Source organism: Ruditapes philippinarum, unplaced genomic scaffold, assembly GCF_026571515.1.
Source record: "Ruditapes philippinarum isolate M1 unplaced genomic scaffold, ASM2657151v2 ctg16186_1_1_1_1, whole genome shotgun sequence".
NCBI classification, from domain to species: Eukaryota; Metazoa; Mollusca; class Bivalvia; order Venerida; family Veneridae; genus Ruditapes; species Ruditapes philippinarum.
The window spans coordinates 100-14,248 of record NW_026866342.1 but is presented as its reverse complement, the minus strand read 5'-3'; the positions used below and the strand labels follow the sequence as shown (position 1 = coordinate 14,248).

Genomic DNA, 14,149 nt, shown 5'->3' with positions numbered 1-14,149 from the left:
ACCAAACAAAATAAGGAATTCCCAAGATGCAAGCTTATCACATTTTATTTAATCAATTTAATTTGTTTTTATTATTGTGCAGAATCCTTTTCTACTTAATATTTGCACTGTTATATAGAAAAAAAACTAATCTTTTTACAGTGTTTACATAAATTGTAAATTTGATTAAATTTTTTGTAAATTACATATTTGTCGTTGGTAGTTTGTTACCCTAAAATTTACAATCACGTGGGACGGAATTATGTTCTTTTCTTCGATACTGCACCCAGGATTTGATGGTGGTTTTCCCCATTAAAAAGATTTATTTATACTGAATAAATGTTTTTAAAAAAAAGTTTGGGCCTTTCATTTTAAAAGGTTTCAGGGGCCCTTTAATCATAATTGGGAATACCTGTTTTGTTACCAAACTAGAAATGAAGACGTTTGTGAGCCTGTAAACGTATGTGATATTTCATTGTTGCTTTTGTTATAGACACTTACAACATTTTTACCAAAATTTTTACTTTTAAAAACGTATGTCCCAGCTTTTGATTCACATGAAACACAACAACGGTTGTAATTACACCAGTTCATCTAATCTTCTGCTGAAACTGTAAAATATTAATTAAAAAGATATTATGTTGCAGAACACATTATTAAAAAATCAACAAAAGACTTGCGAAACTTAACATTTAAAGTTGTAATCTATTTAATTAACGAACCCAAAAATAATCCAAACCCAACCCCACCTGGGGATGTACCACTTTTCATATTTTTTTAAAAGAACTTATCTACGTATGTTAGAAACTATAATTGCAAAAACGGAAAGTCTATGATCAGTCCTTTAGTATTTTCTTAAAACTATGAGGTAGATCTATATATAGATCTTTATCCAACAGATAGGAGCTCTACGGGATAAGAAAAACTCTTAGAAACAAAAATAATTGGATTTTATTAATGTATGCATGCATGATTTAAAACGGATGTGTTGGGGTTTTTTAAAAAGAGACAATGCAGACGAAATTAACATCGACAATACACAGAATATCAGATGTCACTCTCATGGTCTTCTCGTGACATCGTAGGATATTTATTGACACATTTCGGTATTTTGTAAGTTTTCACCTAAAAAGATATATATCGATCAATAATTTGCTAGAAACATTGACGCAGTACAACGTAAAATACGATAAAACAAATAGTGAAAAGAAAAGAATATATAATTGGCTGATATTATTTTGATTAAAAACGGAGGCTTAGCCACTTATTAACGATAATTTTCATTCGTTACTATGTAATTGTTTTCACCTCGGCTATTTTTAGAATATCGGTTTCTACGGGAAGTGACGTCACGCCGACCTTACCAATGCACCGCTTGCGCAGGGCATTTTTTCCTTTCTATAACAGGGGTGGATATTCAGCCCCTTCACAATTCGAAATTGCACTTTTTTTTTTACAATGGGGCGGAAAAAAATTCACAATCTCAAAAGAGATTTCACAAAATGTCAGGACTTCGACTTCGAATCTGTACTCCTTCTCAATTCATTGTTTACTTTCAGTAACACTTGATTTTTTGCCAATTGCAAAAACACGTAGTTTTAATCAAGTTAAATGTATTTGCGCATGTTTACCGGGTTGGAAATACCGGCTCGAAGCGGATTTTAGACTAGTCGGAAATTATAATCAAGCGTTCATCGCGCGACATTTCCGGTTTCAATATGTCACAAAATGGGAAAAACAATGCAAAACAGAAAACGCAAAAACAAAATTTCGGCATAAAAAAAACAAAAACTAGACAACCGGGCAGACGTGCTACCACCAGATTCGGTAATTACAGAATCATGTCCGTACCATCAACCGCCATCATCGGTACAAATGATCGAATTCGATCATGGTAAAATAATGGTAAGAGCAGTTGAGAAACTTTGTCCTGTACCTTCGTCCCATGAAACCGGATCGCCACCATCGGAACAAATGACCGAATCAGATCATGGTGATAAAAGAGAAAAACAGGTGTACAAAGAATACATACTCTCAGTCTCTGAAGAGGACTATAATCAAATCATTGAAAATTTCAAAAATGCAAAAGAAAGACACCTTAAACTTTGAAATAGCATGTCAATAAAATAGAAGTCAATTCAAGTCTGAAAAAAAAATGTATTACTGTTTTCAATTTATAGTGTTTTTTTTCACAATTTCATGACGCATCATGTTTTTTTTTCACAAAACGAACAGGCCAAGGCCCCTTCACAATTTTGACAAAAAATGCCCTGTTCCTTTATCACTGCAGAAGATGGAGGTTATTATTTATCAGAAAAAGTTGGGAGATGTGTTCCTTTACTCCGGAAAAACACCTGTTTCTATTTCCCATTTGAGTTACTTTGTTAAAACTGGTGGGGCCTGACTAGAATTGACAACTTGAAAATTTCATTAAATAGGTATAGAATTCAATATATATTTTTAAATTTTGATTTTTATTCGATTTTTCACAAAGGGGGCCTGTTGCTTTTTTAATTGTGACGGGGGGGGTCATTTTTAAATTGCAAGGACACAAATTTTATTAAATTTTTTTAGTTACATAAATTATGATTTTGGGTTGTTTATGAATATGAATGCTTGTAATGAGACTGTATCAGACCTGAGGTTATGTAAAACAATCTATTTTTCTTTGTGTGCAAGATGTTAATAACTTACATAAGGAAAGTCTATTTTTGGGTATTTCAGTCTTTCTTCTTTTTTTTTACCAGAAATTTTTTATTCATGTGCCATTGTTGACTATTCTTTTGCATGATGCATCTTGTTCAGTCAGTGTGACAAGATATATTTGTCAGTTTGATAACTGTGTTAAATAAAACATCAACTATTATAATGAAAGTGTAGTTCAGGAGACAAAAAATCTGTTATCAAAGTGGCCAAATTTTAAGGCTTTTGTTTTCAAGGGCCATAACTCAGCCAAAATCATTCAATCCTCAAGATTGTTTTTATTTACAGAATAAAGAATGAGAAGATAGCTAGCCATTATGGAGCCACAGCCACCAAGAAAACCCAAGGAGAATCGTCCATTTTATGCTCCACCCGAGGATAAACCAATTGCTGTACAGATTATAAATGAAGCCAGATCCTCTCTTAAAGAATTGAAAACAAAAAGACCATTTACACCACGAGATGATAGGAGAACTTTGTTTGGATCAAGACCTGTGAATACCTTGATAACCGTCCACCTAGTGCTTTTAGGTAAAATAAAAAAAAATAAAAACTTGCTCAGAGTAGTGATCAAATTCTCTCTAGCTTACAACTTTATCATTACTTGCCAAGTTGGTATAATGTCTTCATCATAGTCAGAATATGTGTGTCGTTTGCAAAAAACCGATGTCCAAATCTACAAGTGTAAGCTTGTACTTTCAAGTAAAGAGTCATTTTCAAAAAGTTGCCAGTAAAAATTTTAGAATAGTCAACAAAAATGTTCTCTTGAGTGGTTTTACAGCAATTTGATATGTAATGGTCATGGACTGTGCCAAAAGAACTTGGCTAAAGTCTGCTGTATCTTGCAGCTATTAGTTTTGGGCTTACCTGGAGCACTGGTTAAATGATACATCATTGTTATTGAAAAAAAGTTGTATTTTCATTTTGGCAGCTTAGATTTCCCGACACTTTGATCCAGATTCCAGACCCGTTTCAGGAACACGACTGAGTCCTTTAGATCATGTAAGTTAATACTTTTAATTTTCAGTTCTCATCAGTTTTTAACCTGTTTCTTTTGTATTTATCCCTTCAAGCCAACTCTTCTTACATGTATGTAAACTCGAAATCTTACTTTTTTTTACCCAACATGTAACTTTTTGATACCTTAATATCTTCCATATAACCAAAGTTACCTTTCTTTACTTCATGCACATATAGCTTCCAAAAATTGAAAGTAAGAAATCAAATCACTGTAATAAAATGGTTTATGACATGCTTTGCTGCTTTTGCGACTCCATAAAATTGGTATTGCACAGCTGGGCATATATTTTGACCTGACATTGGCGTTTTACAAGTATAGCATTAAGATATGCTACATGTTAGCATTACACTTTAAGTGTGTCAATGAAAAAGTGATAGTTTTTTTACTGTTACAGTTCTAATTAATGTGATAAATAGAATATAATAATTCATGTAGCTTCATTACTAAGTTCATTGAACCTGTTTTTAAAAAATATTATATAATATAATGCTCGCAAGGGCAGAGGCACTCATAATATGATTTTATTTAACTTGGTCAATAGAATTGTTAGTGAACCTACTCTCATACAATATGTTTTATTTCTTAGGCTAACTAAAATGATATCAAGGCTTTTGAAAAAGAATTTTAGACTGTACAAGTTTGCAATGTAGAAAATCTAACTATACACTTAGTCTAGTTTAGGCAAAATGCATATGATCAAATCACTTAAAGCTTGGAATGAAATTGTTCATTTCTTTAAAATTGTACCAGAAAACTATTTCTATAGGATATTAAAGGATATTTTATTGAAGTTGCCATTTCTTGATTGAAATAGAATTATGTTTGTTTGTATATAGAGCATGAATTATCTGAGAATATGTAAAAAAACACACAATATGAATAAAATTAAATGTGAAATCACTTTGTTCGCAGTGGACATGTATTTTGTGTTAGGAAAAATGTATGAATTCAACTCCACTCTAATACAAGTATAAATCCAAACAAAATTGTTACAGTTGTCTGAAATACAAGCATAAAACATTGCCTCAATCATGCGGTAATGTCATTGCAGTTCATAGTTTGAAGATACTGGAAACGTTATTTGTATTTCATATTAGTTATACAAAGTTATAAAAAGTTCTATGGTATGGCTCTTTCACGATTGACGAAGGTAATTTTAACTTTCAGAAACCGTGCATATCAACTGTACAAGAAGATGTAAGCAAGTTTCTAGCATAGTTAGATGTTGTCACACTATATCATCCTCTATTACTATTGTAACATTATCATTGTAACCTTTGCTTTTTACTTCCTTCTTTTCTTATAGAATTGTATATGCTCCATTCTAGAATTGATATACAACTTACGATTGGAAACAGGTGCTTTGACAGTGATTGGAATTAGCAATAGCCCGACAACGAATAAACTAAACAAAATTTAATCCAGGTTTGTAGAAAATTTCAATTTACAGTGAAAAATTGCTCAGTTACTTAAGCTCCACTGCTTTGAATTTTTATCTCATATTACTATGACTGTTTGAAGTTACTCAAATTTTAGTTTTAGGGCCTCTTTGGGAAGGTAAAGGACATATATATTTGCTATCATGTTAACTGGGGCAAAAATAAGGGAAAATTAAAAAAAAAAACATAAGGCACATTATTTATTTCTTGTAAACCTATTAAGGTTTTCCCTCTAAAAAAAAGAATTAAATGATTTAATTAGACATATATTACTTTTTATTTTGAACTTGCATTGGTTGATTTAATTAGATGTCAGAAATTTTGGCTCAAAATCACCCATAAAAAGAGCACTGGAAGCTCTTTGAAAGTCACATCTGACTTGTCCTTGATGACTAGTTTATGAGTTTTAAACTTAACTTTATATAACCAGTATTAATTGAGCTAAATTTGTTGAAAAAAAAGCCTGTGTTAACTAAAATTACTAGAATAAAAACAAGAATTACATTGAATAACAAGTAAGTGTTGAATGCTTAATCTGTGGTATGTATTGAAGATCAGAATTGATTTGTCTTGTTTAAAATCACGCAAGAAAAATGTTGATTGGTGATTTTCAATCTAGCTAAAATATAAGTCAAATCTTAGATTTGACCTGTTTTTACCCATTAGTCAATTTTTCATATTTGATCTTAAATACGCATTATGGCCCTAGGTTATTGCTTTTTTGTGTGTGAAAAACTATGTGTGTCCTTTGTGAAATTTTAAAGGACACAAACGGCCTTGCTTTTACTTGTAGTCCCATCAGGTGTCATGTCATGCCTGACAAAAAATAAAACAGACTGATAGTAATGACAGTTATGACTTCTGACTTCTTTTCTTTCTGTTCTAGCTTTAAGAAGAAGGAATTTGAGCCGGGTCACGACAAAACCAACATAGTGCATTTGCGACCAGCATGGATCCAGACCAGCCTGCGCATCTGCGCAGTCTTGATCAGGATCCATTGCTGTTCGCTTACCAACCCTATTACAAGTAGAGAAACTGATAGCGAACAGCATGGATCCTGATCAGACTGCGCGGATGCACAGGCTGGTCTGGATCCATGCTGGTCGTAAACGCACTATGTTGGTTTTGTCATGACGTGGCTCATTTTCTAGCTTTTTGCTACTTAGTGACCTTTGACCTCCATGGTTCATGCTGCAATCCTTTCACAGCTACTCTACTGACTACATGTATATTCTTTCTAACAACTAATCAAATGGAAAGTCAATGAAATTCTAAATACATGTCCCAAGATATGTCTGAAATAATCTGCAAATGTTACATAAAATGTACGTCTATTGAGTAGTTATTCTTTATGGGTAAACATTGATGTTAGACAGGGGTCATACATTCCACACATTGTCAGAATAACTTTAAACTGAACAGGATAAAACGCAAAAAAAGGTAAAAAGGAAAGAAGTTCTTTAAGATTATTTTTCATTTAGATAAGACAATCTTACACAGATATGTTGCTTTCTAAAAGCAAAGTAAAGGAAGTTAGGTTCACTGTATTTTATGTAGGAATTGGATTATCCATTTTTAAAATGTCTAGCTATAATTTGACAAGCAATTTTATTTCCAACCCTTTCACTGCTAAATGTTCATTTAACAGACTTTCTCCTTATTTTAATTTTAAAATGTTCTTAGGTCTTTTCATGGAATGGACTTAAACTCCCGACTAAAAATTGTGCACCATGAAGTTTAAATTGTAAATGTTTGTACTGGGGGATTAGCTTGGCAAAACTCACATTTGCAGGGTTTCAGATTACAAATGTTTAATGTCTAAACACTAAAAATCAGCAATCGAAAAAGTTAAATTTGGTCAACAAGTACACAGATATACATCTATATGTACATATATATGAATGGCCATGCTGTATGCTGGTAGATTTGAGTTGTCATCAAATACCTCCACCTCAAACTTTCAAGGAATTAATTGAATCTATAATTATATTGTTTAAGCTGAATGACCTTCATAAGAATCAGGTTTGAAACTCAGATCCAAACAATACTTCTATATTTATACTGTAAAATGTTGTGTAGACAAACATGAGAATAGCTCATTCCTACTTCAGTTGTAAATGTCTCGAGTTTTTTTTATGTTTAATTGTTAGATATAGTGACTAAAGACCATGTTTGAAAGATAAGACAAAATATATGAATGCAGTACATTTAAATTTTGTCCAGTTGGAAAAATAATCAGTCGTAACTTTGTACATGTATATCTAACCATATACATTGTAGTTGCATTTTAAAAACTATTACACATTTGTTTGATTATTTATATTGTTTGGTAACTTAAGTACATGTAGCAAAATAATGATTGTCTTTAATGTTGAAAAGACTTATAAGTTTAAATTTTATAAAATTTCAAACACTAAATGGTTATTATCATTTGCTCTTGACCTGCTAGAATCAAAAGCCTTTACCATTAGTAAAGAGTCGGGTCTGCCTATACACCTGCTAGAATCAAAAGCCTTTACCATTAGTAAAGAGTCGGGTCTGCCTATACACCCATGCTGACTGACTGGGTTTATATGAAATGTAGCTTAATTTTTGTATTTTTATATATGCCTTTAATATCAAATGGACTGTTCCAAATTCAAAGCAGGGCAAATCAATTACACAAATTCAGCCGGTTAAGGTTTAAGACAATAAACGCTTAAAAATAAAAAAGAAGTAGAGGGCTAAATGTATAGATGTATTTTCAGGTTGCAAAATTGCCGTCAGAAGCCGAGGTTGAGGGTTTGTTGTTGCCACCGAGACCACCGAGCGATGCCAGTAAACCTAGCAGGAAGGCCCCACGAGCCCGCACACAACATACCAACAGTGTAGACGGTTCTACTGTATCAGAATCTCAGAAATCCAGGAACGGCACCTTGTCAGATGGTATGCTGATTGTTTTATACCTCAAAGCGTTATTGTTTGAAAAATTGGCGATTTCTTATGAAAAACAGGTTGAATTGGCATCCTTTAACATTCATAAGAAAACAATCCCACTGGTATTAACAGAAACTGAAATACTGTTGAACAAGTCTAAATCACTGTTCACTATTATAGATGATTAGGATAACAAGCTGGCACACTTGTTTAATGACATTTGGCTGAATTGACTAGTATCCTTTTTTAGAAATAAATTTAAAATGTGCTTGTAATATAATCAATTAAGACAGATTTTATTTGATGTTTTGTATTACAGAGTCTCCATGTAAAGAAAGTGGTCAAATAACTCCAGAACGTGTCGGCAGTGGGAATAAAGAGCGGAGTCTAGCTATAGAAGAAAGGGGTGAAGGTGATGGGAAGGAAGCTCCGCCACACAGAGCACCAAGTGTGGCATCTAACACACCTGTTTCAAGGTAGGTTTGTACACTGGGTATTATAACCTGTATTTGCAAATCATTTTTAGCTTGACTGTTCGATAAGAATAAGTAGAGCTATCCTAGTAACACAAGTGTCTGTGTCTGCGTAACCAGTTATGTTACAGTTTTTGTAATACCTGAAATATTTTTAAAGTCCATTGTATATGTCACATATGGCTTTGAAACTTTGCACACTTGTTCACCATCATGACCCTAACCTGTAGACACGAGGTGGTAACTCTAGCATTTTGACAGAATTATGCCCCTTTTTCGACTTAGAATATATGATGAAGTTTTTATACAACCTCAGATATTTTCATATTCCATTGACATCTGGCTTTGAAACAAGTAGAAATTTTGTACACTTGTTTGAGAGCATAATAGGACTCTCTCCAAGCCCTATAACTGTAACATTTATTTAAAGAAAAATTTGGCCTTTTTGTTAAGTTAGAAAGTTTTACATTATCAAGGCTCTTTTACTATCAAGCACTAAGAATAGTCGAGTGTGCTGTCCTACTGACAGCTTTTGTTTTTTAGCTCACCTGTCACAAAGTGACAGGGTGAGCTTTTGTGATCGCTTTTCGTCCGGCGTCCGTCCGTCGTCCGTCCGTCCGTCGTCCGTCCGTAAACTTTTGCTTTAAATGACATCTCCTCATAAACCACTGAGCCAATTTCATCCAAACTTTACAGGAATGTTCCTTTGGTGGTCACCTTTAAAAATTGTTCAAAGAATTTAATTCCATGCAGAACTCTGGTTGCCATGGCAACCGAAAGAAAAATCTTTAAATATCTTCTTTTAAACAACCGTAACAGCTAGAGCTAAGATATTTGGCATGAAACATCTTCTAGTGAGTGTCTACCAAGTTTGTTCAAATAAAAGCCCTGGGGTCAAAATTGGCCCCGCCCCAGGGGGTCATTGATTTTCCCTATATGCATATAGTAAAAACTTAAAAAATCTTCTTTTAAAGAACTGTAAGAGCTAGAGCTTAGATATTTGGCATGAAACATCTTCTAGTGAATGTCTACTAAGTTTCTTCAAATAAAAGCCCTGGGGTCAAAATTGGCCCCGCCCCAGGGGGTCATTGATTTTCCCTATATGCATATAGTAAAAACTTAAAAAATCTTCTTTTAAAGAACCCAAAGAGCTAGAGCTAAGATATTTGGCATGAAACATCTTCTAATGAGTGTCTACCAAGTTTGTTCAAATAAAAGCCCTGGGGTCAAAATTGGCACGGCCCCAGGGGGTCATTGATTTTCCCTATATGCATATAGTAAAAACTTAAAAAATCTTCTTTTAAAGAACTGTAAGAGCTAGAGCTTAGATATTTGGCATGAAACATCTTCTAGTGAATGTCTACCAAGTTTCTTCAAATAAAAGCCCTTGGGTCAAAATTGGCCCCGCCCCAGGGGGTCATTGATTTTCCCTATATGCATATAGTAAAAACTTAAAAAATCTTCTTTTAAAGAACCCAAAGAGCTAGAGCTAAGATATTTAGCATGAAACATGTTCTAATGGTGTCTACCAAGTATGTTCAAATAAAAGCCCTGGGGTCAAAACTGGCCCCGCCCCGGGGGTCATTGATTTTCCTTATATGTGTATAGCAAAATCTTAAAATCCTCTTTTGAAAAAAACCCAAATAGCTAGAGTTTAGATATTAAGCATGAAACATCTTAAGTAAATATCTACAAAGTTTGTTCAAATAAAAGCCCGGGGGTCAAAACTGGCCCTGCCCAGGGGTGTCATTGTTTTAACTATATGTGTATAGTAAAAACTTAAAAATCTTCTTTTAAAAAACCCAATGAGCTAGAACTTAGATGTTTAGCATGAAACATCTTCTTATGAGTGTCTACCAAGTGTGTTCAAATAAACAAATAAAAGCCCTTGGGTAAAAATTGGCCGGGGGGGGGGGGGGGGGGGTGGGGGCTATATACAGGTGAGCGACATCAGGGCCATCATGGCCCTCTTGTTTGAGTATGCAAAGGTGATTGTAATTTTAAGTGATAATTATATAAACATGTAGATGTACTCATTATAAAACAGATAATGTACTTATTATTATATAATGCGAGGATGGGTACTTGAGTAAAGCTGGAAGGATGTGAAATGACCTATACTGTGTTGGTGCAACTTAAAAGCAAAAAAGAAGTAATAATAATAATTGAAAAATAAGGAAGTTTAAGACCAAAGGATAAGGGCAAGTGTAATGACAAGTAATGACAAGTAATGTTGGTTATATATCTTACAGTGTGTCTAGTGTTCGTACTGATGTTGAGGAAAGACTTGGCAGTGGTGGATCAAAACGTACTGGTCATGATGTAGACACTAGAGTCGGGAGTGGTGGTTCTAAGCGTGGTGGTCATGATACAGACTCAAGGGTGGGGAGTGGTGGAACCAAGAGGACTTCAAGCGCTGGTAGTAGAGGAGGTAAATATATTCCCATTATTTAACAAGTGTAATAACTGTCTCATGATTAGAGATATATCAGGTATAGGCTTTAACCTAGAGCAATGATTTTCAAAGCACTACCATCTTAACAGCCCTGGACAATAGTCTATAGATAAGGTTTTTATGGCTTTACCAACTTAGCTTTTTAGTCTTAGATGTAATTTGCCCTATTTTAATGGTACAAATGAAATTGAAGAGTTTAGTCATATCCCCTCTGCTACATTGAAATCTTTTTGTCATAAATTTTATGAAAATTAAATGAAGCTATACAATAAATTAATCTAGATGAACATTGAAATGGATCAAAGTGTTTGACTGATAACGGATCAACTGCCCCTCTATGCTATGTGTTAGAATCCCATCATGGCCTTTACATTCTTGTAAGGAAGCTAACCAACCACCTTGATGACATAATATCATTGATTCTATAAGTGCCTACTAGTGTCTGAAAACAGCTAATGCAAATAAGGTCACCTGTTGTTTTCTTCTAGTAGTTAAACTTATTATTTGTATATTTTTCAGGTAGCGCAGGTAAAAGAGAAGATGACAGTCAGGAAGAGCTAGAGTTTTATACCAATCATATATCACCACTGCTAGAATTAATGGCAGAATACAGTCAAAGTATGTATTCTTCAGCTTAAGTGAATGTAATTGGGTTGAGTTTGGTACAAAAGACTCATTGTAACAATATATGTTCTGTTTACTCTGGATTTCATTGTAGATAACTGTATCAATAGTTGATATGTAGTAAGCAAGTAATAGAATCAAATATTGGCTATTGTCACAGATTGAATATAAGAGGAAATAAAAGACCTTAAAATAGAAAAAAAAAACATCATCATCTCCAGATGGCCATCTACCCATATTTCAAGTTCCATAAAATTTTTTTCAGTACTTTTTGCATTACCACAGGATCCACTTTTGTGGACTGACTGACTAACGAATGGATGGACAGGCAGACAGGGTTAAACTAAATTCCTTGCAGGTTAAAATTTACTCCCTGTATAACTGTTAAATAGGAACTTGGTAGTACCCTATTATTGTCTAACTTAAACATTTACTCTTAAGCCATATACTGATATAGGGTAGTCTGTACCATCAGCCTGTGTAAGATTCTCATATGCTTATCTCCTTATTACCACATATTAAAAGGTTCATGTTTTCATAATTTCAGAAAAAGATGTTCAAAAGATTATATCTTTGTCAGAAGATCTTTATCAACTTCTGCAGAAAAATAATTTATTGTCCAAAACCTACAAACAACGATCTAGAATTCTCAAATCTATATTTAAAATGTTAGATCTTGAGGAACCACAATTGTTACTGCAGCTTGCGAGACTCATTTTGGCAGTAAGTACAACCTTTTATTATTTATATACATTTTTTTTGTTGAAATCACAGCCTTTGAAACACTTACAGTTATAGAATTTTGTAATATAAGGAAGTCAAGGTCAGTAAGGGAAGTTAGTGTGAATTAAGATAGCATTGCTGGCACTGAAACTTCTGGCATTGTTTTGTTTTTGTCTTCGCTGTCTTATCAGTTCATCAATCTGCATTCAGCTTAATCGACTTTCACAGCGTGATTTCGACAAAACTTCACAGGAGTGATCAGTGCCATACCTAGTGGTGGGAGACATATTTTGTGTGACAAAAACCCTTGTAGTTTTCCAAATTCTATTTATGTTTTGAAATTAAGGAGTACTTGGATTCTAATTGGACCAAATAGAATTTTTTTATGAAATCTTTTGACCAAAAATAAATGAAATTTTTTCTTTTTAAAAGAATGTTGAAAAATATAATTCAAATTATTGAATAGATAAAACATTTTGTTTTTATTGACTTCAAATATTACAGTGATTTAATGGATAATAAATTTCAGATAGTAGCAGAAGATCCGGTACTTGTTTGATTTCTGAATTTTCTGTATATTTCATTTCCTAATTTTTGTTCAGTTTACTTGTTAGTTTATGTTTGTTCATTATTATACAGTGATTAATTTCTAAAATGAATTCTGAATTCAGATATTTTCTGGATAAACATGGGACAATGTGTTTTAAATATTTTATTTATTATACATATATACAAGTAATAGAAATGCATTATATATATCTGTTGTAATATTTAAGTAAGGTTGTACAGATTTATTCAGTCCTTTATGTAACTCGCTTGAAATGAAGCCTTAAAAAATATCATGTATATATCATCAGTAGTCAGCTAGGCCAGTTTTCATGTCATGTTGTTTGACAAGACAGGGGCGTCCGTGGCTGAGTGGTTAAGGTCGTTAACTTCAAACCACTTGCCCCTCACCGATATCGGTTCGAATCTCGACAGGGACTTTAAAGTATTCTTTCATGTGAGGAAGCTATCCAGCCCAGCTTACGGAACGTTGGTGTTCTACTCAGGTGCTCTTGCAAAGGGAAAGTTTTTTAAAATCTGAGCGATACAAGCTTATATAAGATAAGCAAAGTTAAAGACAAGAGAAGTTTACTAGTTCTGATATATATGAGTTAAAGTACTGTTTCAATACATGTATATATGGGACCTATTCCCAGTTCTTAGTAATTCATCACTCAGAAAATTTTAAGCTAATTTGAACCTTTTCCCAGCTAAAATTTAATAAAGCTTTTGTCTGAAGCGTTATACTATTGAAGTATTCAAGTATAAAAATATTGTAACAAAGCTGTGTACAGTATAGGCAGAGTCCTGCAAGACTGCATGTATGTGCAGACATGCTGCATTTTTTTGCTGATGGTACATGTGATTATTATTGCCTGTAACATTTGATATTTATGTGTAAATGTGTATATTTTCAGTTCCGTGTTGGTGGTAACAACCTTTTAAATGTGTGTAAACTTGTGTTCAAAGTCAGCAGAAATGAGAAAAATGATCCTGCATTTTTAGATGGCAATATATTAGGTATTATTTCTTTACTTGGGTAGTTTTCCATATAAGATCTAGTACAAAATTGCTTTTAATTTTATCATTTTTATGCTATGTGTCAGTATGGTTTGTATGTTTTAATTAAAATATTTTAGCAATAGAATAACACTGATAGTTTATCCTTATCATACATTATGTTTAAGTATTTAACAGAGGTACTAATCAAAGCAAAAATGGGTATTCACTGCAGAAAAGTAAGGTTTCTTATTGGTAAGAATTTACTGAA

General features: G+C 33.3%; 1 protein-coding gene across 1 annotated transcript; it reads left to right on the top strand.

The window, feature by feature from the left end:
- Positions 1-3,348: 3,348 nt before the first annotated feature.
- On the top strand, positions 3,349-13,899 carry LOC132732209 (armadillo repeat-containing protein 2-like; the record flags this gene model as incomplete). The annotated part of the gene is made up of 10 exons (XM_060718600.1): positions 3,349-3,366; positions 3,619-3,684; positions 4,871-4,900; positions 7,890-8,067; positions 8,378-8,534; positions 10,784-10,962; positions 11,506-11,604; positions 12,158-12,333; positions 12,863-12,880; positions 13,797-13,899. Coding segments are annotated over exons 1-10 (1,024 nt in total), but the record flags the coding sequence as incomplete, so codon positions are not given.
- Positions 13,900-14,149: the final 250 nt, after the last annotated feature.